This window comes from Drosophila yakuba, chromosome 2R, assembly GCF_016746365.2.
Source record: "Drosophila yakuba strain Tai18E2 chromosome 2R, Prin_Dyak_Tai18E2_2.1, whole genome shotgun sequence".
In the NCBI taxonomy this organism is placed as follows: Eukaryota; Metazoa; Arthropoda; class Insecta; order Diptera; family Drosophilidae; genus Drosophila; species Drosophila yakuba.
Window position 1 is genome coordinate 7,674,909 of NC_052528.2, and position 26,739 is coordinate 7,701,647.

The window sequence follows — 26,739 nt, forward strand, 5'->3', positions numbered from 1 at the left end:
ACATTGCTAAAAGCCACGCGTATTTCGAATTAACATTAGCGTGCTGATTAGGCAAGTCAATTTCATTCGCGGCCAGCACATTTTCAACACATTTCTCAAAAGATTTTATTGTTATGGGCTCGAAAAGTGGAACTCCTTTTGTTGCCAGCTGCTGGGAAATTGCAGTGATTCACTTGGCGACATCGACGCGTCTCAGGCCTCTCGGCCGAACCAGTTAATTAACAATTTCTCGCCAAAAGCCAAAATCTTTCCACACTCGGACTCAGTGACGTGCATTCAGGTGACGCAAGTTTCTGACGTCTTCGATTTAATATCGAGTTATTTCTGGTCACTTGTGGGCTGTTCGGCTGCCTGGCTGCTTGAGGAACACATGCCGATGGATTACCGATGCATTAGCCGCAGAAAGGGGGAGTGACTTTCTGAATCTGGCCAGCAGACACACACCTGACAATTGAGTCACCTGGAATTCGCGGGGAAATATTAATCTCTTTAGTCGGAAAAGGCCTTCCCAGTTAACGAGTATGCAAAGTTGAATTAGTCGCTGATAAGTGCTTGGCCTGGCCTGAGTCACATGAGCACGTTTAAGTTCATTTGGGGAAATTGTTAGACTAATTGCATTTCCAAAGATAGCAATGCAATTTATTTAAGTGTATCAAATAAATATCTTCATTTTCCACTTGCCTTAATTTAATACAACTGCCAAACGTGATAATCATGGCCAGAGTCGTACGATTTGCTTTATTAGTTTTAATTATTAAAATCTCCAAATCAATGGCTCTAACTTATGAATGTTAAACCGGTTTGCCAAAATTTGCATATTAAATTAAATCATTTATTTTTTGTGGGACTATGAAGCCAAAATGTATACATTATTTCAGCGAACTTAATGGTCTTTCGCATGCTAAAACAAATATTTAAATGTTTACTTATTGTACGATTTTCACGGCTTTTTGGATTTATTTTCCACAATTTAAATATTATCTGCCACTCATCTGGTCACTTCCTGAAAATTTGATAAACAAACAGGCAGCCCCCAAAATGGTAACGAGTACTGGCGCTTATCTGATTCACGTGGCCGATGGGGCTGCTCCAATTTTCTGACAGCTAGACATATGCCCGTTCTCGCCGCTCCAAAAAGCCCACACACGTTCATAACAATAGCCATAATCATCGTAATAGTCTTCATCATCATCATCATCTCAACATCATCATCATCGTCGTTGTGGCAGAGGGATCTCTCCCACCTGAGCTAATTACAGGTACAGGTGTGTGCCAGGTACGGAGAACTACGGCAAAACATTGGCGCGCAAATATGATAGTTATAATGCGAAACACGGCGAAACGCGGCTGCAAACCGACTGAAACTGAGGAAAATGTCAACCGGAGACCTTAACGACGTGATTGATATGGAACAGGAAGAACCAGCGGAGCGAAATTTCGATGGGGCAGTCATCGCACGATTTATTGTGCCTTGCGGTTGTAACATTTTTTCAATGAAAGAACCGAAGGAAAATCAACAGTGCTTCTTACACGGAGATGCATCGACATATAAAGAACAATGCTATCAAATTTTGCTTTAAGTTACAAAATTAAATGGCAAAGTGCCAGTCAAAAATCATTCAATAAATACATTGGTGACTTACAAATGCATCTTCATAGCCTTTAGATATTTGCTAATCAGATGAACTTAGAGTTACAGAAGAAATCTGTCAATTGAAGGATCTTTATGAAAAAGTTTAAAACCGTTTCAATGCATCTTCATAGCCTTTAGATATTTGCTAATCAGATGAACTTAGAGTTACAGAAGAAATCTGTCAATTAAAGGATCTTTATGAAAAAGTTTAAAACCGTTTCAGGCAGGTAAGACTGTAGTTGCAGATGGCGTTTGTTTCAAACAGATAAAAGGGCGGAGCAGATCTTTAATTAGCTAACTGTAAGCCTAGTTGAGCTGACAACTAAGGCAGTGCTTGTCATTCAGCGAACGTTAAGATATTTGGCCCATGTGGGCAAAGAGCTCTCCAGGGGGTGGGGGCGTGGTCGGAGGGGGCAGGAGCGGTGGAAGAGGAAGAGGGCAAGCCATAAACATCAAGTGCTGACTGAAGTGTCTTATCTCATGACCATATAACATGGTAACTCTCTACCTCGACTGTTAACCGGCTAACGAGCTTGAACAATCGCTTCGTGCTTTATTTTATTTCACTTCTTTTTCGTGTATTTATTTTCATTTTTGACAGTCTCGAGCGGGCACTTCATGGCACAAGTAAAATGCCCGAGTGAGCACAAAATGCAATTAAAAGAGGCATCGCGACGTGAAAAAAACTAGAGCAAGTTTAAGAGTGCCCAAAAGAAATGGGCAAGGTAAAAGGTGTGAGCCGAGTTAGGAAAGTTAACACTCTGAGAAACTTGGCGTTTTTAAGCAACTCTAAAAATATGTTTACGTTTCGTAGAGTGAAACAATTTAAAAACGACCCAGAACCACAAAAAAAGATCTCCCACAAGCTTTTCTCTGCGGTTTTCCCGCCATAGAAACTTACTGTATTTGTCCGCCTTTGAGGGGTTTCCCAATTAATCCAAATTTATAGGGTGTACTATGATATTCCTCAATTTGTTAGCTTATTTTTTTATTTTGTGGCCTTTTTCCACCGACTTAGCAATTGAAATAAATTTGCTGTTATGGGAGCGTTGTTTAATATATCACAAAAACGCGCATGTGTGTATGGATTTTATGCGCGTGTATATATATTTCACTAATTCACTCAACTCTTCGACTTTCGATCGAAACATTCGCGTGTTGAATTTGTATTTTATACTTTTTGTTATTTGTGTATTTTGGGGTCCCTTCCCTTCCCTTTGTTTCTCGCCAGTTTCTTTCCCAGCGAACCGAGCGCAGGCAGAAATTGGAGAAAAAACACTGTCACTGCTTTTAATAAATTAGAAGATGTGTGGAACCGAGACGGCGACCAGTAATTTCTTGCCCAATTTCGGTGGCTAAAGTCATTAGAAAACGATTGTAAAATCTGGGAAATGGAATATGGGATTTGGGATATGGGGTTTATGTTTCCGCACACCAACGCAGCTGTAAATCAGACTCGGATTGGTAAACTCTGCCTCCTTTGCTCAGCTCTTTCGCTTTGCTTTGCGCACTCTTTCTGCTTCTGCTTTTCGCTTGTGCTCTTTCTTTTGCTTCACAATACACTTCACTGTTATTTGAAGGGGGAACTTCTGGGGTTCTGAAATTTCCCTCGATTTCCGATCCGCAATCGCATTCGATTCCTCGTCGCAGTTGAAAAAAGGCGTAAAAAGCGAAACACACGCGCACAACACGTTCAGCCCGATCGGTTCGCGATCATCATTATCTCGATCCGATCCCAAAAATATAATCCGCATCCAGGCTGCTGGCTGCTGTGCACCTATTTCTTTTCGCCTCCACTTTCGGCGAGAATCGACTTTCGCACCAGAATCTTTCACGGCCGCGTCCGGCGATCCGACTACTGCCAGCGGTGAACGCGAACTGAACGGAAATCTTATGCGGCCCAGCGATCGTGGAGCAGCGCAGCTACGCTGGCGTTGGCGCTGACGCTGGCGCCGACTGAGCAGAGATGGCGACTCAGCCGTATTATCGCCCTTTTAGCCATAGCCATTTTAGAACGAGTGTTAACTAAATCGAAAAGCGGTAGAATTACTTATTTGTGCTCGAAATTAAACATTTAAATTTAGAAAATGGGTCTTGTTCGTAACTTTTACACTTTTAGTAGTTTAGAATGTGATTTTTATACAGAGTTCTCGTTATCGGTATTTGTAGCTTAATTTGTAAGGAAATTGATTATAAGGATATTTGAGTTCGCTCATTGGCCCATTTTGTTCTTATTACTACACAAATAAAACTATCCTGTACAGTAAATGGTAACATAGAAGCCAAATTAATCCACTGATGTCTAGGGCAGTTTGAAAAATCAATCAATAAGCCTTATCAAGTTCGTAGAGAATCGTAAGAAAGAACATTTTCATTGTACTCATCATTTGTGGGAATAGCAATATTACGAAAGCTTTGTATTTGTCGATGAAGATGTTTTGAAATCTTGAACTGGGCCATCACTAGAATGCGCTGCTTCGTTTGGAGCTGCAGCTGGAGCACTGGGATCCCACGTTGTAGAGTGTTCTTTTTGTTTTGTTTTTTGGATTAACCCCCTCCCACACCCCTCCCGCTCTCTTTAATCTCTTCTCTTTTTGGCAGCTAACGGGTGCAAAGTCCATTACCAAGAGCGAGTGCATCCGATAGGTATTCGCATTCGGGACTGCATCCAGTTTTCAGTTTTTCTGTTTTCTGTTTGCCGACTGCTGTTTGCCTTCACACCTTCTGTCGCCCCTCTCCCCCAACCCTGCGCCGCTGCACAACCCCCTTTGGGAGCCCTCCCCGTGCGCCCATGCTGGACTAGTTCGCCGAGCTCGGCGGTGCTAACTGAAACTAATTCTCGCGCTGCGCTTTCTGCTTTGCATTCCCAATCCCCTGGGATCCGCTGAGGGTATTACGTCTGCGAGATTTCAGATGACACTGTAAATGGAGTCACGGGATTGGGGAAAATAAAAAGATCAACGCACTAGTATAGTCTGGGGGCAAATATAAGGCTATATCGCTTTGGAGAGCAATTATCTGTGAGATACAGATACAGATATAGGACAAGAAATCATATATTTCCCTTTGCCAATTAGAACTACATAATAATAAAACGCTATATTCAAACGAAAATTTATGCCAAGTCAGAGCACTCAACTAGTTTATATTTATTTGGTGATTCAACTATCGGTTTCCTAATTCACAATTTTTACACTCTTCCAAAAATAAATCGAGCGCAGAGTACTGACGTTTCATTGTGCCCAAACATCTGTTTACGTTCAAGATTTCTTCGAGCTCCTAACCTTTGCAGTCTCTGCAGTGTCGACATATTTTATTTTGGGTCAAGAAACCACCGAAAGCAAAGCCAACGGAAACTTGCAATGATTGCAAAAGGCCCAAAAAGTATCTTTCTAAACCGAAACCGCAATCGCAATCGCAACTCAATAGCCCAGAAACGCTCGCGTGATTTGATTAGTTGGAATTGTGTTTGTTTGCACGGATACACAGATGCACAGATACGTAGATAAGTAGATACACAGATACGCCGATCCGCCAGATAGTCCGACAATCAGATACCGATACTTAGGAGCCCCAACATATGGTGGATGTGTTCATAGCCACTCTGGGATATCAGTTGAAACTACCAATTAGCGACCTCACAGCAATCGGGGCGATTAGTCACAGGCCATTTGGCAATAGAAGGTGGCGATTTGCTAAACTTTTTTGTTTTGTTGCCCTATTTGCATTCTGTAAATGCCAAAAAATAAAAACTAAGGAAAACACCTCGCCGTCACCACTCGGTTGCTAGGTTTGTGGGCCGTCACATGCGATGTGTACATACACCCATATCTGTTTGCTCTTGGTGGTCTACATAATGGCTAAGAAAAAACAGACACCACATGTGGCTAAAGCTGACTGTGACATTGCCCTCCGCCAGACAAAAAGCCAAATACGAGCGGATAAAGAAAGCCCAAAAATCGAAACAATTGTCGCCAAGTTAAGCAGAGCAGAGCTCGTGTTCCGCAAACGACAACTTATCAAACAACACACCGGAAAATTACTGTGAGAACTCCGCATCGGATACAGAAACTGCTGGTACCCCAAATCTCTTGTCCTGCTCCCATCATTGAAACACTTTTCTAATGCATTACTATCAAGGGAATATTTCATAAAGCCCCTGGATTGCATTTATCCTTAACTAAAAGAATAGTTATTAAAAAGATGATCTATGCTTAAATCAATTTAGACTGTAAGGTGTATACTTTTCCCAAACAAACACATTGAAATTGGCGTAATTTTTGGAAATGTACGTTGTACCATGTACGTTGCACATCATTAAGCAAGCCAACATCACAAATGGTTGTGTGGCACCCCCTCAGCCCCCCTGGAGCGTCGTCGAAATACACATCAACATCACCGCCATTAAAAGTAAAGCACACATTGAAAGGCAACGTGCGCCAATTGTCGGAAATGCAAAAGAATTGTGCAAATTTCCACTGAAAAGAGGGAAATCAAAAAACTTGTTCGCTTGATTGGCGCTCAGGGCAGAAAAAGGCGGGAAACGGTAGATCAAATAAACATGTTCGACTGATTATGTTATGTTATGTTTGTTCCCTTGTTCCCCCGGCCAATGAGCACTGCGAGAACTAAGTTACTCAGGCTTCCTTTCCATTTCTAAAAACCGCCAACAATTACGACAACGTATTTATTTTCATTCACATTTACATTCGTTGACAAACAGTCGCCATAGAAAATCTTACCGCTGTCAATAACGGGCACGTTTCGCATTTTGGCCGAACAAAACTGCATTGTAATGGCGAGTGCTATCTAAGTGTTGTATACACAATGGCCTAACAATTGCCTCAAAAACACACACACACACACACACACAAAGCCACTCGTAGGAAGCCACAAATTAAAGCCAAGATAATCAAGATGGAGAAAAACAGTAAATGAAAAAGCAAGATAAAAAACAAAACACAGCGCGACTTTGTGATGCAAATCTTCCACAACCAGCACGAATTATTCAATGAAGACGGAGCAGCTGCATCAGGTAAATAATCGCGACGAGGTGTTAATCGAATGCGCAACGTGCGACACGGAAAGTGGGAGAGATATTAAACAGAGCCACCGCCATGCCATAAACATAAAGTGCGTCCCAAGTCCATACATCGACTGGCCAGATGCCTTGAAAAATATTCCAAAACTCTGAGAGATCAATTTGGAAATTCATAAAATTCGATCTGTGCATAAAAATAGAACTAGCCTAAGTATTTATGAATAATAATAAAAGAACTTCACACCCTATATAATGAAAACAATGATAACTTACAAAATACATGTTCTTAAAGTGGCATATTATGTGTGAGTCGAAAAATATGTACTGACCAAGTCCTTTATAATCATGACTCGTACTGCACCTACAGAGAAGTGCGGCCTGCGGTAATGGAGAATGAGGCAAAGTAAGACACTTATGAGTCGACATGAACTGGCCAGTATATTGGCTTTGGGGTCAGCGTGGCTGGCCTTTGGAAAACCTTTTAGCGCTACCAGGGATCATCGAACGGTGACCGAAAAGCGCGACCAGCATTGAACTGCAACTCGCAAATTTCTAAAGCAAAGAAAAATGAGGCAAACGCTTAATTGAGCCGTAAATGACGGAAATCGCTTGAGACGCAAATGAAAGTCAGACACGAATGCAACAGAAACTGACAGCTGAACAAGTTAAAGTCATTAAAATAACTTTGCGACAAATGTGGTGGCGAGTACTTGTCAAATCCGCGCGACTGAGTGAGGGAATTATGCTTTACGAGTATTTTGATGAATTTGTGATTCAGGAAACTCGCAACACGACATTCCAATGTAATGCTGATTAATTCTTCAACTTGTTTAGCGTTATAATACTATATATGTTTGGTTTGATCAGACGCGTATTTCCGTTCTGTTCGCATTACTCATACGCAGCGTTGGCATCTCACTGCGCAATGTTAGCCGTTTACGTCACAGGTTCTAGTTTCACTCAAAAGAGCTTTTTGCTACGATTTTAGCCAAGGCACAAACCACACGTAAGAGTGAGCACTTGACTATAAAGAGCCTTTACGTAGCTTTAGCTTATTGGAACCGCAAATTCATATTTTAAAAGTTGTTATATCGTAAATAAATTGTGAGTTTTCGTTTTAAATAAATAATTGTTAAATATAGCTAATAATAAACTTTACCTAATACTCATATAATTAATACGAAAGTTGTATTCTTATCTACAAATAGGTCTCGATATTAAAGCACAGTTTATCGTGTTTACATTAATGCATTTTACAAAATTTTATGGCTGCTAAATACCTATATATTTATTCCCCTTTTATGTTTGCGTTTATGTAAATCCAAAATTCACGCTTTTCGAGTCCTTCACACACTCGACGAAAAGTCATTCAACTTCCAGTGCTTCGCCTTCAACCCCCCGGAAAATCGTGACCATAAAGCAAGAAAGTGACCCCGCCAAACGACCGAATAAGCTGAATACTCCAGGCCAGGATTTCCACCTGTGGCCATCGTGATGAGCTCCAAAAAGAGAAAAGTCAAAAGCCCTAATGGCCGTAAAAGAGCAACAAAAGAAGACCACGGCGAATGGAATGCTGCACCAACGATAAATATATTCCTAAATGTTCAAATGTTTATTGCCCATTTTGCTACGTTGTTGCCGCATGTGTTGGGAGATTCAATTTTAAATTTTTTGATCTCACTGTTGTAAAATGCCAAATGGCCAATTATTTTGCACCTTCCACGAGGCACTTTAAATTCACTCGCTGCTGCTTTTTCCCACTTCAAGGTAATTTCATTGGCCACAAAACATCCAGCCAAGGACCAATTGAGGGGCCATTCGACCGTCGTTGAATGCCACAACTTGTTGCAGACACTTCTCAGCCTCGTAAACAGCTACCATTTTCCACCCGGGGCAACATCAAACGTTCCAAGGCCGAATTGCGTCAAAAACTTTGTCAAACAACTAATTAATATGCATATTACAAGCGATGAAGGATCAGCGGGGGCAGATTTCTAATGGGTCCACAATTAACATAAATTATTAAGAAGAGGGTAATATAAAAATTATTTAAAGGCCATATTCTGCAGCACAGCATTGAAATTAATACTTCTTGATTCCTTTAAGAATATTTAAACTTAATTAAAGTCGATTTAAAGGGGTTTGTTTAAAGCTCTTTGTAAATATATATAAACTCTAGTTCGAGCTTGAAAAACTCTCTTCCTTTTCGTTATAAACATACGTACGGTCCAAAACACTTTCCCAGTACTCTCCTTAATTTCATTTGGCTGCGGACAACTCAGAGGAAAATTCCGTGTCCGTAGAGAAAACAAAGGCCCTTTAAGCTGCTTTTGTTATATTTTGGACCGACGTTTTTCCCCAAGTTATCAACACTTCGGGCAACACAAGCACACAGGCTGGTCAACAGCTGCAGCTGGCTTTCCCAGGCGGAAAATTCAATAAAACCGTTGGCCACATACTGGAAAAGGGGGCTGAATAGGCGTGGTTGTGCCAAATTAATTCTATCTAGATAACCACAGCACACACAGCGCCTCGCATGGGAAATAATTTCAATTTGACCAACTCGGGCGAGTTTCTTGGCCTTGGCTAATTAAGCGACTGAAAATCTTCACCACATAGGAGTTCATTAGCGCTGAAAGTGCTAATTGAAAGGCGCTCGTTGATTTAGATGAAAGCCTGTTTGATTTCGATTACCAAGACGCCGACAATTAAATTATGCTCAGTTGTCGGACGTGCGTTTTGCGATGGCCAAGCCCGCATAAGTAGACTATGGGAAATTCTGGGAAACTCGGTGGCGAAAAGCCTGGTCTACTGTGTCATTAAGTGGCATTAACAAGCACTCAACTGGAGCCTAATTAAAGCCTGAGCTGTGTTTAATTGGTAAACTTTATTGATTTCCAAGGAAAATATTCTGATTCAAGTTGTATGCAGTCAATAATAAAATAAAATATGCAGAAGGAAAACTACGAAGCTATATTCATTCAACGTGGCCACTGATGAAAATTTTCAGTATGCGAATATTAACTATGAATATGTATCATGGCGAAAACAACTTGCAGAGTCTACAATTTCTGCCTGGATACCTCTGGCAAACAGCTTGCTATCGCTAACCCACACACATGACCTTCGCTGTTTGTGGGGCCACCCCCTGGGCTTTTCATATGAGCAGCTTCCTCCCCGGCAAGAAGGCCATAAAAGCAAATGGAAACGGGTGGATACCGAGCTCCCAGCGAATCCCTGCTCGCTCGAACTTAATGCGCTATTAGCCAACTTTATTCGGACCATGTTGTTTGCCGGCTAGTGGCGGCAACCCAATGCGGTTATTTGTTATGCTACAAATTAGCCTGGTCAATTAGCGCGGGCTGATTCAATTTCAACTGAGTCCCTTTGGGCCCAGAACTTCGCTTTCATGGCCCTGACTTTTAATTCCATTTTCACAGCGTATTATGGATTTATATCGAGATAATTCGCTGCCGCAAGTTAAATTTAATTTAATTTAAATGGAAATGTATGGTATCAAAGGAAATTGCACTGAAAGGCTTCACTTAATTCGATTGTTGTCCATTTAATCCGTTGAAAAAGTAAAAGCTTCCCTTGTTTTATTGTGGGTATTTTCATTTGATTATCTGAGCACTTATTTACAATGTTCTGTAAATCCTTTTCTGTTTTCAATGGCATCCATATTGAAGAAAGAAAATTTAATTTAGTTTAAGTCCGAAACCTTTTTCCGTTCTGGCTTTCCGTTCTGGCTTTGGAAATTAGAGTCAGTTAAGTGTATCAATAATTCATCACAAAAAACACGATAAAAAGAAAGCATAAATTCTCATTAAAAGTTGTAATATTATTGCCATTTCATCTTCCGCTCTTTCTGTCTGCCATACTGGTTTTTCATCTGCTTTTTGGCCGCTTGACAACAGCGAACATGGAAAAACTTTTATGGCTAAGCCCAGAGAGAACGTTGCCAGTAACGCAGGACAACAGACGAGGACAAATGGCAGGACATTCGATAGCACAGCATGAGAAGTCAGAGGAACATAAATCACAGCGAGGATTGTAACCAGAGAGAATGTGGCCAGAAGGATTTGCAATGCGATGACCGAAAAAAAAGTTGCATAATTTTGCGAGGAACGAATCGATAGTCAAATCAAACAACAAGTATTGCAAAACAATAGACCCCATAAGAATATAAACTTGGCCAAAGTTCATTGACCGTTAAATTGCCAAATAAAATCAAATGAGTCATTGCCAAAAGTTTTCCTTCTTATATGGAGCAAAACTTAAGGACCTGACTTTTTTGTGAGGGACGCGGATCTTTGAGTGGGTGTCATTCATTAATTTGCTTTGACTTTTATAAGAAACTCATAAAACATGAATTTTTACAAGCCCAATCACTTATTAACGTTTTGAAATTATACATTTTTATAGTCAAATATCCAGCACGCAATTAAACAAGTAACTCCAAAAAACACTGTAACCCATGATTAAATACTCAATCCACTTAACAGGGCACCTAAACAAAAGCACGCAAATTCATTCCAAACGAATAAATACAAGTCTATTAAGCCATCCAGCACAAAATTTATGGATTCGAGCCAGGAATCCATTCAATTCCATAAAGCGAACACAATTCTCTGGAGGGGCGGACATGCAAATGACAGACCTTCAATAACTCATCTGAAAAGCCTTGACCAATAAACCGCTGTTTTCCCTCAGCCAAAAGCTCTTGAATTAATTGATCAGCCAAGCTGCCGCCCACACAGCTCAATAAACAAATTGCGACGAAATATTGAGTTCAAGAAAAGAGTGCTCTGCTTTTCATACTTTTCGAGGGGTCAAGTAATAAGTTGTGTTCGAGTCCCCGTCCAGTTCCCTGTTGCATTCGATTTATTCGATCCCGTATTGGCATTCGAAACTTCCACTCAATTTATCTCGTAGCCAACTTGGCAGCAACTTGTTCCTTTGTGGTTTTAAGTAGCCACTGGAAAATTGGCCACGACTTGAGCGGGTGAAAGGGAGAGGGAAAAAGTCCGGAAAAAGCGGTCGAGCCAGGGAAAACTTTTTATGTTCAAATTGAATTAAGCTGTGGGAAATGGAAAGGGAAATTATCGATTAGCTGGCTGGAATGTTAAGTAGATTCGGGTTAGGATTTAAGAATATATTAAAAGGCAACTCTGATTATCTGAAAATGAACTGCTCTCAAAGTTAAAATGTCAACGGTCTAGCCAATTAATCGATGGTTACCAACACCCAAAGCACAATTTCACCATGTAACTTGTCCAACATGACCCTAACCCATCCTGAACTGACTTAGAAAATCACTTAGCAGTCGCTTTCCCCGACAAAGAGGGCGAAAAAAGGTTCAGGTTAATTTATTGATGATGCCGCAGCTCCTAAGGATGTTTATGAGACTCAACCGCAGAGCCCATAAATTTGCGCCGAGCCAACAAATCATCTTCATTCTTCTCCTCCGTGGCCTTATCCTCATCATCCCCGTCATCATCGCCGTGATTATCGAGTTCGAGAACAGGTGAGTGGAGTTCATGGTGGATCACATTATACCGGCATCGTTGGTCCATGATAATGCGTGTAAAATGTAGGTTATTCTCCCCTCTTCCACTGATTTTTGCCCCATGTGCAACCGACTCAATCGCAAACATATTGAATAAGCCAATGTGTGTTCTAGGAAAAATGAACTGAAGTGGAGGCACGAGCCGCTTATCAATGAATTACCATTCCCCACCGTCGGGCACGAGGATAAAATAGGTAAACATTATTATGTAAATGCCGTGTTGATAAAAACCCATGACTATGAGCATAAATCACAAAAGCCGAATAAGGAAAACGCACATATAGGCGCTGATATGTAATATCCCACATATGAAAAATGCGAGTTAAAATATTTCAAAGTAAATAAACGCTTTGAACGAGTTTATCAACTACCACATACCCCTTACTCTAACGCCCAAAAACATAACGCCCATTCTTTCGAAACATAAATTGATTTATTATTAAATCATTGTTGTTATTACTTGATTATTTTAGTTTTCCTACCAAAATCTACTGATGTGACAAAGGGATTTAAAAATTTCTTCCACTAACAGGATAAGGGGTATCTGATAGTCGATGAACTCGCTTATGGCATTGTCTCCTGTTTTTATTTTGTTTCCATTTCCATTTAAGAAGATCATTTTTATCCACCTAGAAGCATTAAGTTCTTTATTTCATTTCAAGCTTTCACCAGCTCTCCCTTTTAAGCCCTTATATCACGCACCCAACAAGTCCCCAAAAATCCCGAATGGAAAGTATCATTTTTTTGTGCCTGCGCGAAAATGCTCACAATAACTGTGAATAGCAAACGCAATTCATTTTCCCGACCTCCGAATGGATTTTCCATGCAAATGGCCGAGTGGACCGGCAACATTTAAGCCCGACCCGGAAAAAATGTGTGAAGAACAAAAGGAAATGGCGATAAAAGTGGTCCAAAAGTCACGTTAATTTTTAGCACTTGAAACGCGCTGTCAAGAGCGCTGTTTTTCCTTCCGAGGAAAACATTTCGCACGTCATTTTGAGCAAAGAAAATTTGTAATGCAAAGTTGTCCAAAAACAGTGCTAAAATATCTCAGAGCGGAGGAGACGGGGAACAGGCAACCACAAAATGAAATTCAAATAAATAAATTCACACACGCGCCGGCAAAACGAAATGGGGGATAAGTATTGTAAATTTCGGGTAAAAGGCAAAACAATTTCATTTCGTTGAGTGGAAGTGGGGCCAAATGGGGAAAGCAGATACAGATACCGCCTTTGTCAGCCACAAACACACATCAATGAAATTGAAAATCGCCACAAGCAATCCTGTCGACGTATGTACATTTCAGCAAAAAGTGTGTGGGCCATATTAGATGAAGTGCGTACCAAAGATAGAACTACAATATAAATTAGACTACAAATTTAAAAAGAAACACAAATGGTCTTTAAGTCATTAAACATAAACTAAAGAATTATCAACGAGGAATGAGAAGGTTTATCTGTGAAACTAATTGATGGTAATAGATTATAGCACTTCCCAAACTCCCAATCAAAATATATCAAACGCAATGACGTGCACATACTGGTATTTCGTTTTTAGTTAAGGCATTGAATGGGTATACGATCCAATCTTTGGTAGGTAAGTTTGCCTACATGTTTGCTTAACAGAAATATTCAACCTTCAATACCTAACTTTTCCCACAGCCCGGTGCAGCATAGTTTTTCCAATCGAACGCAAAGAAAACTACAAACACAGGACTCACTGAAAGGAATGCCTTATTTGGCTGTGGGCCAGATGTCAAGGATATCATTGGATGTACGTTCGTCCTGGGCTGAGTAATCTCGTGTGTGGCATTTGTAAACAGGTCTGCCTCAGCTTGGCTTTTCCACTTTAAGGATACGGCTCATGGCTTTTCGTTATGCAAAAGCAATTGTCTCCGTCTTTTTTCCTGTCGATTTCAAGCGCAGATCAGCCCGCTTTTTATGCCCTGCAGCGCGTGTGGGCCCTTTTTGATTTTAACACAAAATTATTCGCCATAAAAGTGAGGGCTTAAAAGGATTGGGGGCATAATTTACAAGTAATCCCGGAGGATTTAATGTGAACATCTTCGGGGTGAAGTTTGCTGCGTTCTGTTGCGTATAATAATCATTTTGCGCTGCTGGGGACACCACTTCACTTCACTTTGAGCTGCGGCCTAATTGTTGGTGAAAACTTTCGAGCTGCGCATTAAAAAGCAATTAGCATTAAAAATACAGCACATTTTATGAAAGCCAGTCGCGGCTAATTACAAATCTCATTTGAGAGTGTGTGCTCTGTGCAGCATGGAAAAACTTTGCACACGAACCCGGCTAAAGGATAATGTCAAAAAGTTGTCTAATGACAAATAAAAGGCGCAGTGTGTGGGCCTAAGTAGACTGCTTTTCCCATTTACTCCTTTGATTTCAAGTTACTTTTGCTATTCCGCAAGTGACTTTTGTCTAATGGCAGTTTAAGTGCCAGCATGTGTTTCTCCCATCGATTTTTAACGATAATAATACTTTTCCTTAAATATGACATGCAAGTCCTTTGCTCGAAAATTCCTCACTTCTTGGAGTTAAACTGGTAAATTCAGCCTTGAGCGGCCTGCTGAAATCACAAAAAGCTTTGATAAATTCCATCCCTCCGTCAGAAGACAAATGAGCCGCCATGATGTAGGTTGTCACCTAAAAGTGTGCGCAACACATTTTGTAATAAAGTTAAATTATGCATCCAAATGAACAAAATTCCACAGGCTTCCCTTGGCGTTGTGTCTCGCAAAAATGATTAATTATAATGGCCGGCACCTTGGCATCCGCACACACACTCGCAGGAGAAAGGAAATTTGATAACGCACACTTTCCCACGCCGTGTTGAGTCGTGTGTGTGTGTGTGTGTAGGTGGGTGCACTGAAAAAATACTGGACCACTTAGTAATCTTCTTTTAATATCCGACATTTTTAATTCGTCATGCAACAAAGAAGTCTATTTTAGATTCCTCGATTAGAAGCACACATTTTGAAGTGTATTGCGTATTATTATTTAATTTTTCTCTCTGTGTAGGTAGGTGCCTGAACTTTTATGGTCACCTTTAGCGTTCACCGTCAGCGAAACCAAGCAAATAAAACCAGGGTGATAGAAAAATACGCAGTAAAACAAAGGAAACGCAAAAAATCCAAGCTGAATGCAGAGGGTTGTTAAATGGAGCAACTAAGGGAAAAGATTAGCCAAACTAATTGGTGGAAATGATTTCTTATCGACCTGCCAAATCAAGGCTGCCAATGAGTGAAAACACAGACACAAAGAGGGAAAACGTTTGTGGCAGCACTCGGAAACTGATTCGCAGCTGAGTTTCCATTCAGGCGTGTCCTGAAATTGTCCTTGCGAGTTCAATGGCTGCGATGACGTGTCAGCTGATGCATGAAATATGAGCTGCAGCAATAGTTGTCGGATGGCCAACACAAACTATGATTAATGCAGCACATAGCAGTTGCAAGTACCATTGGAATTCTTCCCCCTTCTGGCACTCGACAATTGCATTCCGTATCATTCGGTCGGTCTGTTTCTCTTCACATACCAGTATGCAAATCAACGGAATCTTCGCATATTTCATGTGCTATCAACTAAGCCACATTCTGCACAAGACACGTACTGAGAAGGAGGAGAATTCAAAGGATAGAGGGGCATTTTATGTACTCCTCGTGGTCACAATAAATCAGTGTTTAATGTAATGAACTTAATGTGTTACACTGAACAGTTGACTTGACAGGCTAAAGCTTAGGAACTTGATGTTGAATAATCAAATTAGGGAATAATAGCTGGCTAGACAAGTTGGGAGAGAAGAAAATTTGTTGGAATATGCTTAAATGCACACCGATTACTGGATTTGCTGATTTAAATTGGTTTTATTGAGTTTTAATAAGTGCAATTCAAGCTGCTTAAAATATTAAACTAAGGAACACATACGCTACTTATTAAATTGGTTACTGATTTCTATTTATACCAGCCAGACAGACGAACTGTAAAATATATAACATAAATATGAAAATCAATCTGAACCTAAAAATGAAAAGTAGCTATAAAAGAGTACGATAACGTTGTGTGGCTCTTTCTGTAAATACAACTTTTTGACAACTTTTTAAACCGCTTTTCCAGACAAGTTAACTTGCCATGTTGGACTTGTGTTCAAAACAGTTGCCACCTGGCACTTTTCTTTTGCTAAAGTACCGAGAAAACAGCCACTTAATGCAACTTCAGAGAAAGAGATGAGTGCCAAGAATTGCCAAGGCTCCGAGAGCCCTTTTCCAAACAATCGTGGGCCAGGGATTTTGAGGAAATGCGCCACTAGAGCGCTATTAAAATAAAACGTGCTCAACACGACGAGCCCGACGAGTCCTGCCAATCGTCCAGGAGCAGGATCCCAGGATCTCAAGACGCAGCCATTGTGCGCACTCGAAAGTCAACAGCAGCGGAAAATAAAAAAAAGCGACGCGACAACAATGGCGGGAAAAAGGAAAAACCAAGGCAAACAGACAACAGACGTGATGGGAGAAAAAGTAAGAAGTGGCAGTACACAGGAAACAAATCCCTAATCATTTAACATAATACTGCTCGGTCTTGCCAAATACACAAATGCAACTTTGAGCCAACATCTTTAGTCCCAAATTTGGTAAAAAAAATAATTAATTCAAGCACTTTCAAAGTCCATAATAATTTGTAGAAGTTCAAAAACTTGTTCCCTACCTTGAAGTGTACATTTTTGTATCAAAATAATATGGAGCCGGAATTTTACGAAGCCACGTGTATCTCGATTCTGGTGTTCAAATCACGTAGCAGACATTTTCGTTGCAGGTTGCGTATACGCCGCGTGGGACATAAGTGTACAACAGAACGTTTATTAGCCGAATGGCGCGTTCGGAGATGGGACCCTATAAGAGCCTAGAAGAGAATGAAAGCATTTTTTTGCGAACGCCTTTTTAACCGTCGCTCGGGGTTTTTCCATTTTCAATTTGTGTGCCAGTATGCGGTTAACAATTCCTCCTATTCTCGATGCCGAATCATTAACGCTGAGCGCTCAATTAGCTAATTATGCAAGTCAAGCGATGCCGCGTGGCGAGTCCTTGGGGGCGGCATCCGAATGGGCGTGGCTTTGGCAATGAATTACCAGGACAATGCTGCTGATGACTTGCGGGTTGAATGAGAGATGGCTCATTAACTCGCAGAAGCAACCAAAAAACAAGCCACGAGATATATTGCTTTTAGCTTGTTGCATGTTGGGATAAATGTGTTTCACATGGAATTCGTTAAAGAAGTCTTAATAATTTTACGTAAAATATAGAACATTTAAGGTGCTACATACATGGTACATGAGAGCAGCTAAACTTTAATATTTACATTTTTGCCATCATAGGAAAAACAAAGGAAACAAATATTATCGTTTTCAGTTTCCCTACAATGTGTCCTTTAAATTTAAGGTTTTTTGTATTTTATAGCATGTAATGCACAAAACTGTTTTTAAATTAGAATACAAGTACTTTGAAGAACATGAAACTATTATATAAATTATAAAAAAGAAGTGTAAAATTCTATTATTCATAAGCCTGGCAAGAAGTCGAAAATACCTTAATATACGAAATATACGTTTCTGCACAAATTTCAGTTTCTTCAAGCTATCTCAAAATGTTTACGATGAATAAGTCATGTGATACATTGCGTGGATCCCCTTTCTCCACTCCTTGCCATTTAATTTTTCCGAGGGGCAAAGTAAATTGTCATACTCGTATATGATAAATGAGCAGAGCCATGTTGACTTATTAAGTGCCAGCCACGGCAGCTTTCTCGACATCCACAGGAGTGTATCCCCGCGTCCTTTCCGCACATCCTGCTCCTGCCCTGCATGTCCTTTGTCAAGCTGTCACTGAATGCTTGCGTTTTTGTTGCCACTGCGACTCTGCGGGTTGTCGTTCTCACATATGCATGCAAATGGAAAAAGAAAGCAGCCAAAGTGGCTCCCGACTCCTTCCCCATGCCATGGGTTGTGTGTGGGCTGGCGTTTGGCCACACAATTGCCTGTACGAGGAGCTCGTGGCCATCCATCATGTGCCCCCTGGCAAACGATGCATTCAATTTTCGAAGGGCTAAGAAACTAGTCTGAAATTGGAAAACCAAATCAAAGCCATCTTAGCCTATGCCTGAATGGTATCCATGCAAGTATCTTCAGCAACATTTGTTATTCCTTTTCATATTCAACGCTATCAAGATCTGAAGTCTAGAACCACTTGTTAAAGAGGTGTTCCACAAAGCAATAGCTGTAGTGGGTACACAGTGACTAGCCTAATCCCGAGCCATCCGACTAATTTAGTGCTGACGCTGGCACTTGTTTACGCCGTTTTCGGGTTTTTGCCTCCTGAGGCGTGGGATGCTGCCATGATGACGTCGATCTCCGCCAACGCAGGCTGATGGCAGCCATTTGGAATTTATTCCACCCTGTAGTGATTTTTCCTTTCGCCACTTTCCCGGAAATGTTGACACACACTTTCTTCCCATGCACGACCTTTTTGCCCTGCGACACTGACTGACGTACAAATCAAAAGTTGAGGAGTGCAGCTGAAGTGGAAAAACGCTCTGGGATATGCAAATGAAAATGGGTAATTGTGCATACTCGCATTCATATTCTTATTGATGTTGGCGGTGCATTCAACAGTTCGCGGAAACAGTAAAGTTTTCCTGGAAGTGTAGGACACTGCGACGCAGTATGTGGAGTTTGGAGCGGAAAAGCGAGGAGGGAAAACGGCAGACGATGTTACCCAGCGAACGAGGAACTAATTGACAAACGCCAGCGAGTGTGTGCTCCACTAAGGACAAAGGTCCTTGGGCGCGGAAAATCAGGTTACACAAGAGGAAAGCCCAACGCTTTCAAATGCGCGATGTTGTCGTCGGAATTGCCTTCTAATTAGTGTTTATTGTTTCTCGTTGCGCCAAAGGTGTGGGCTAATTGTGATTATCGTCGAGTTTCTGTGGGCGTCAAGGGAAGCAGTTAGGGGAAGCTGTGTAAACGTACATTTAAAGCCAAGGGAAATGACGTCGGAGCACGGAGCCAGGAGCTCAAGGGATTGGCATGAAATGAGCAGATGAATCAACATGTTCATTCATACATATATTTCTGGAATATTTTTTAATACATTTATAGAACTAAGCACTCACTATTCAAACTGTAAGCAAGTTGCTGAGAACTCTACTTCCAAAGTTTTCCCTTACTTTTTCCTTTTTTCCTTTCTCCCTTACTGACTGTGCAGTCAATCAATTCTGCGATCTAAAATAACTCACCTTCTTAGTTAGTTCTTCTGCTGTGGTTTTTATCACTTTCCTTTTTTTGTTTTCTTTTGCAGCGCTTTAAGTCACTCGAAATTCCGTTCCAGTTTATCTAATTTTTTTTATTGAGCTAAGGACACAATCAAAACGAAAGTCCTTGAAGGGAAAGCAGCAATTGAAGCGTAATTATTTGCTACGGCGCATTTCCTTGGCCGTGTGGCGTCGCGGGTCAAATGACCAGAGCCGTAACCTAGCCTGATGGAGAAAGTCCGGACGGAATGGTCATGAAAGTGGAACTGGGAGTGGGAGTGGCACCGACACCGACGTAACTTGGCACTGGGTCAGTGGCGCAGCGTGGGATCTGCCGTTGTTATTGCTGTTGCCGCTGTGATTGGTGTCCTGTCTGCGAGTCTGTGAGTCTGAGCCAAGTAATCAGAATAATTACATGGCCCTAATGGCCACGAGGAAGAGGAGCTGGTAAAAAATGCAGGACTCTTGCTCATTTCTCAGTTGGCAGCCAATCGTCTGGGGAACATAGACCAGCCTGCGGAAAATTGAATATACAACTGAAAAAATGAACATTTTGTTCTCATATTTCGCCCTTATTAATCGAACCCTTTTAAATACATCTCATATTACATATTACTTTTCTTGGCAAGTATTTGGAAATTCTTTTAATATACACTCTAACTAAATATAGTATTTATATTAAACAAAATCCAATAAACTTGAGTATCCTTCACAGGGCTGAATGACACAGGATTTGATTGTATTTTTATCTCCTACGCTCATTTTACGGATCCGTAACAGTATCAGTGTTTTTCCTTTATATATGTATAAAGTTTTCCCTCCAATATAATAATTCTACTTTTTGATTACTTTTTCTGGCGCACCCATCCTGCCAAAATAAAATTTGGACGCGACAAAATCAAAACAACCGCAGGCGGTGAAGTAAGCGTGATTGAAGAAAATACTCACGAGTCGGCAGGACTCACTTGTTGCTAACTCAAGCGGAAAATGTGGCATTTATTTGAGCCACAGCCACGAAACTACAAGTTCGGTCGTGTATTTGGACTATTATATTTCGATCAAATCTTTTCTTCAATTTCTCGTAAAACAGTATATTTTTCTTGCCAGTCTCTGGTCAGGACACCATATGCCGGCAACTCAGTACAATAACAACAGCAATGCACAACAAATCCCCAGCTCATTTGAACACAAATTGTTATCAATGAATTAAAGCAAACAGAAGCGTTCACCATACCGGCAAAATGTGCGAGAGCTGCGATAGCGAAGGCGAAATGAACACTCAACTGTTGTAGCATCCGCGTCGCGTCCGAATCCTTACAGGATATTTTCAGCGTGTGCTGCTTTCTTTTATAGGTTTCGCCACTGTTAAGTGTTCACTCTCTTTGTCAGGGGCGTGCGCTTAGGGGGATTTCGATAGTTGCAGCGATTCCAATTGCTTATTTTCAATGTTACCTGGAGCTATGTAAATTAAAGTACATCCAAATTCGTGTTTAAACGGAAATAAAAATTATTACCTTTTTGAAAAATAACATTCTGCTCATTTCTCTATGCTAGAGCTCTGTTAACGTTAAATCTGAAACTATTTGACAAGAGCTAACTGTAGGCATAATTATAAATAATGCAAGCGTGTTTCAATGTTCACATTTCGTTACTAAAGTTGGAAAACATAGTTTTTGAAATATATCCAAGTTTCCAACCCTCCGCTGATACGATTAATATCGAGTTAGTTCCTCCTTCTGCCAGCGTTGTAATCTAAAATACCGATTGCATCGCGCATACAGCAGCTTTTTTACCACCTCTAGGTAAAGTGGGCACGATTTTTCTGTTTTTTACCGAATGCTTTAATTAAATTCAACAATAAAACGCTAAATAAGTTTAAAACGGCGGGGAAAACGTGCGGAAACCATGCGACTCTTTGAAAATGTCAACGGTTTGAGGAAAATTCGAGCGGGAAAAGCGCAGTGAGCGAAAATTCATTGAGTGCGCGTGTGGGGAGAAGAAGAAAAGTGGAAATACAACGCTGAAAATTAGCAGCGGCAAAAAACGTAGTAAACAATTGTAATGCGCTGAGCATCCAGCCGCCAAGTGGGATCGATTAAAATGACGGAAACCTTCGACGAGGAGCTGTTCGAGACGCGACTGGAGGCGCTTAAGGACACGCAGGAGGGCATCCAGCAGATGTCAAACTGGTGCCTACAGCACCGTTCAAACCACAAGAAGATCATCCAGTGCTGGCTAAACGTCTTCAAAAGGGGTGAGTTCGCAGTGCATCCCCGTTCCTCACAAGCTAATGATCCACCTCCACCCTTCTAGTTCGCGTGGACCACCGTCTGGTTCTGTTCTATCTGGCCAACGATGTTATCCAGTACAGCAAGCGCAAGCGCTACGAGTTTGTGGAGTGCTGGGCCACAGCCCTCCAAAGAGCCACCACCATGGTGCGGTAGGTACTCCAAACCGGACGCGGTGTAGAACCATTCTATCAGATTCCTAAGTGGCCAATGCCAACTTTACTTGGTAGGGGACCAAACCGGATAATGCATTAACAAAAGGCCAAGTGTTTAATTGAAAAAACTATAATTTTTTTGAAAAATATTGGCCTGATTCGATTTTTATGATGCTTCTGACTCCCTCCCTTTATTGGAGCCAAAATAACAGCTTTTAAATTGTTTCTTCCACCAGCGACGAGCGCGTCAAAGATAAAATCCTACGAATCTTCAAGATCTGGGAGCAGCGTGAGATCTACAATGAGGAGTACCTCAGCGACTTGAGCGGCCTGCTGAACATAGCGCCGCCCAAAAAGTCCCAGGTCGATGTCAGCGACGAGTTCCAGAATGCCACTCTGATCGCCCAGGTGAGGGAGTGCGTCGAACTGGCCGAGATCACCGACAAAAGCATGCAGAAGCTGCCCAAGCCGCCAACCTTCGAGATTGAAGTCATCAAGCAGCAGCTGAAGGACAAGAGCCACTCGGGAGATATTGAGAAGGAGGTAGAACGCTGTGTGGCCTTCATCAATGCCTACAATAAGAACCTGCAGAACGAAATTAAGAGTCGAAAGGCGGTACTAGCCAGTATTGAAGCGGCGAAAAAGTTTTACGAGCATCAGGGAAAGGAAGTCAAAGTGGTTGCCAGTGTAAGTTAATTCTATTTAGCCATTCTAATTACAAAGCATTAACAAATGGTTTATCTTACAGGCCTATAAGAGCTTTGGTACGCGCATTAAAATAGTGAAACGAAAGCTGGACGAGACCATACCCAACCTGTCCAGTCCGATACCCTCGCCGGACGTAAATGCTCCTTCACCCGAACGCGATGCGGATCTCCAGTTGCCCGAGGAAAATAATTTGCCAATGGTACTTATATTTAGTAAAACAATAATTGATTGGAGTTAAATTTATTCATTTACTTGACAGAACCTGTTTGGTGGTAATATAAATGGCTTTACAAGCTATCTGGATGGTGGCAAGCTGCCCTTCGACATCAACGACTTCAAGCGGGACTCGAAAGATCGGGGAAGTGCCATTGAGGTGATAGGCTCGCGTTCGGATGACGAAGCATACGTGCCAAGTGCCAATTTCTACAAGCCGGAGCCTATTTCCAGTTCCGATAGCAGCTCCATACCAGGTCTTGGAGGATCTGCGGAATATACTCCAAATCCGCCCCTTTTCGGTTCTGGCAGCCAAGACCAATATGTCCCGCCTCCACCATCACACCTCTACGGTGATAACGGAAACGGAGGAAGCAGTGGGGGTCCTCCGGACCAGTACACGCCTGCGCCCATGCCACCGCCACCCTTGCCACCGTCGCTTGGACCGTCCAGTGGATCGGCAGATGACTTCAACAGCACGTGGAATATGAGTATGTCGTGGACGCCGCTGGACTCTAGCCTAAATAGTAGTGGAGCAAGCTCTTCTTCATATGCAAATCAATCAACTCCCCATTCGCCGCCGCACTTTGACAGGAAGGCCAGCTCCACGGCAGCTCCGATCGAATATAACGAGCTTCTACATACGAATCCTGCAGCGCTGGGCGCAGAGGACGTAGACCATCGCACTTTGCAGCTTCCCCCGGCGTTTGAATTTGGCGCAAAGTTGGGTCTGAGCAAGGACAAGACCAGGCAGTTGGTGGACATTGACCACAGGAATTTAATATCACTGACTGGTTCCCCTGGCGGAGCAGAAAAGGTAACTTTTAAAGTGTTCTTATTTTACTTACAAAAAATTGCTCACCATACTTATTTGATGAAGCATTTATATAGTTTTAGTTTAATACATTATAACATCTAACAGTCTTCCTTTCAGGACTTTCCTGGCGGCGATGTGGATTACCGCATTGTCCCGAATCCCAACGATGAAGGTATCATGGCTCCACCTGGCAACAACTATGCAAAAAACAAGACGTGTTCGCCGCTTAAGTCCAATGCTAGTACGTGCGAGTAAAATAATTATATTTTACAAAATAATCCAAGTTCAATACTTTAAAACAGGCTCATCATCTGAATCGGATCGTGTTGATGGCGCTACGCGTTATGATCCTGCTGATATGGTTATTGATATGGATATGTCGGATGATGATATTGATGAGTCACTAAGAGGTTAGTGGAAAACAATCTCCCTAGGGTAATGTTCAAAACTAATAAACAATTGGATCTTTTAGAGCCCAAGGAGGATAATGGAGAAGCCGATACGGACGCCAATGGTGCATTAACGCCTTCGCGTCCAGTTTTGCTGGAAACTCCGCCTGAGTTCATTAATCCCTGGGACGCAAACAACAGCTTTATGGGGCCCCCTTTGCCCGATGAAGAGGATCAGCAGCAACACCATGAACAGCAGCAAAATCAACAGCAAGAGCATCAGCAACATCACCCACATCAGCAGCATCAACAGCAGCAGCCCTGGAACCAAATGAATCCCATGCAAATGGGAGGAGGTGGAGCACCGCCACCCCCGCGACCTCCATACGGACAACCTTTCCCGCCCTTTCAGCGCTTTCCCGGTCCACCGATGAATGGTCCCGATGGAATGCAGCGTGGGCGGGGAAGGGGTCGGGGATGGAATGCAACCGGACCAGGTCCTTTTAGACCGCCTTACCAACGAATGCCCGGACCGGGATTTGATGGACCCGGACCAGGGCCGCGACCATTTTTTCCTAGAGGTGGCGGACCTGGCGGTCCAATGCGTGGCCGCGGGCGCATGCGTGGTAAAGCTTGGATGATGTAATTACGTATTTTATAGATATACAAAAAGAGAGACCCTAGTTTTAGATTTCACCTATCTCACTTTGATTTAATTTAACAAAAAAGTGTATTGTATAGAACAGATAACTCATTAACCCCACACATTTCTCTTGGTTTCCCTTTGGGCGGTGGGCAGATGACGTTGGCAGAAAATATTGTACATTGCTGTGTATAATATTACCCTACCAACCTATGGTTCTTATTGAAAGCCGATTGTTTTCAATGTATAAGAAAGTGAATTCTAGAGATCATAAATAATATGTAACATGAATTCTAAACAAAAAGCCATCGGCAATTTTAGCAAAAGTTAAATAAAATATTCACGAACTTCGTTGAACTATTTTATTGTTAAAATATTAATTGATTACTATGAAAACGCATTTTGTTTCCAATCAGCCAACGTCAGCAGCCTTCATCAAGGGGCATCTAGGACAACACGTGCATAGACTTTACACTTACACTTTCGTCTTAACTTATGTTTTTGTGTTGACATAGAATAAGTAAATAGTGTATAATTAGTTAATGCCTTCGCTTATTCATAGTGCTAAACATAGACACTAGTAATTGTAAATAGTTATAACGAAAATTAGTCCAAAAATTAATTGTTAACGTAATTCAAAAGTTCTATGCTCTTCACTAATTGTCAATGATATTTATCTTTAAAAATATATATCGACTTGAATTTATTATTTAACTATTTGCAATTAAAATCCAAATATAATGGTAATAAAAAACACTTTTCAGCAATTTCATCAGATCGTTGTGATGCCATTAATAGAGCGATATTTTCCGATCCCCGATATTTTAAAATTGTATATGTACCCATTGAATAAATATTGTTGGAATATCTACAATCCAGATTAGCCATCACAAATTTGACCAATTACATTGAAATGGGATATATTATTTCTATTGGTGGCATCCACATTCCTCGTGCGTTGAAAAGAAAGTATCACTAAAAACAAGCAGAACGTTACAATGATCTGACTTATGCAAATAAAAAAAGTTAGAATATATATTGTTTTCGACAAATTCCATTACAAAATAGAAAAATATTCTTTTACACTTTCTATAATTTGACGAATAACATTCTGGCCCTTTAAAACCCCATTGGGTTTATAATACTTGTATTTGACCTATTTGGTTGTGCATTCTATGCCATACTAAGTGAAGAGCAATCTCTCAGATTTTGGACTCAAGCAATATACCATAGTTATAGTAATCTAAGTTAACATTCTGTATTTAGTTCTATAAATACAAACATCAATGTGATATCTGAAATTTAAAACTTTATGCATATTGTACAATACTTGTTTTGTGTTACTGGAGCCTCGTCTTCATCCGTTTCGGATCCTCGGCCCACCCACAGTTCCCATAGCACTTACAAATGACTATGTTTAAATCAATTTTCGTCCAACCTTCGAAGGATCTAAGGCAGCGACTGTGTTTATCTTCAGTGTTTACCTGTTGACGTTTGCGGCATTTAATCACTTCTGTTTTGGAGTTGCCTCACTTTGAGTCGGAAGCGGAACTCATTAATTCTCAGTTGGTACTGATGTTGTGACCTTTCGTTTTGGTTCGTGGGTGTGGCGCACTCCCTGGTTTGCCATGCCGCTCTCATCTTTCGAGGATAACAAGGATACCCTTTTTCGGGTTGAGATGAAAGCGTGGCGAATATAAACAAATGTTAGGAAAACAAACTGATTGATAAATGGAGTTCTTACATTTTCAATATGTACTTGTATGGTTGAATCCATCCTAAAGAGTTTTTTATATTTTTTAGTACCTATCATCTTCTTTAACTGTTTGAAAATATGGTTTCTCAGTTTTGTATATGTATGTACCATCGCGAAATTCCCCTTTCATAGATACAATTGAAACAAAATATAAATTTCCAAGCTCGCACTTATCTCCACGACATTATTTTCATTCCAACTCCACCACTTCATA

General features: G+C 41.2%; 2 protein-coding genes across 4 annotated transcripts in view; one reads left to right on the forward strand and one right to left on the reverse strand.

Moving 5' to 3' along the window:
- The window catches only part of LOC6529585 (dual 3',5'-cyclic-AMP and -GMP phosphodiesterase 11), a 56,880-nt gene extending 37,146 nt beyond the window's left edge, over nt 1-19,734 (reverse strand). Inside the window, exon 1 of one of the 2 annotated variants that reach the window (XM_039373199.1) lies at nt 19,542-19,734. The gene's annotated coding sequence lies outside the window, so the exon portion shown is untranslated. Of the gene's footprint in view, nt 1-2,534; nt 3,508-19,541 lie in introns of those variants that run through there. The other variant, XM_039373200.1, reaches the window with a different exon arrangement.
- Nucleotides 19,735-21,336: 1,602 nt separating this feature from the next.
- Nucleotides 21,337-26,077, forward strand: LOC6529586 (regulation of nuclear pre-mRNA domain-containing protein 2). Of its 2 annotated transcripts, none has more exons than XM_002090544.4 (8): nt 21,337-21,810; nt 21,870-21,996; nt 22,236-22,686; nt 22,748-22,906; nt 22,967-23,737; nt 23,843-23,978; nt 24,040-24,147; nt 24,210-26,077. In XM_002090544.4, exons 1-8 carry the CDS (start codon nt 21,657-21,659, stop codon nt 24,770-24,772), a joined length of 2,469 nt encoding a protein of 822 aa, XP_002090580.1. In that variant the 5' UTR covers nt 21,337-21,656; the 3' UTR covers nt 24,773-26,077. The 2 variants fall into 2 exon arrangements, with proteins under 2 accessions (XP_002090580.1, XP_015052389.1); XM_015196903.3 differs by having other exon boundaries at nt 23,855-23,978.
- The last annotated feature ends 662 nt before the right edge of the window (nt 26,078-26,739 follow it).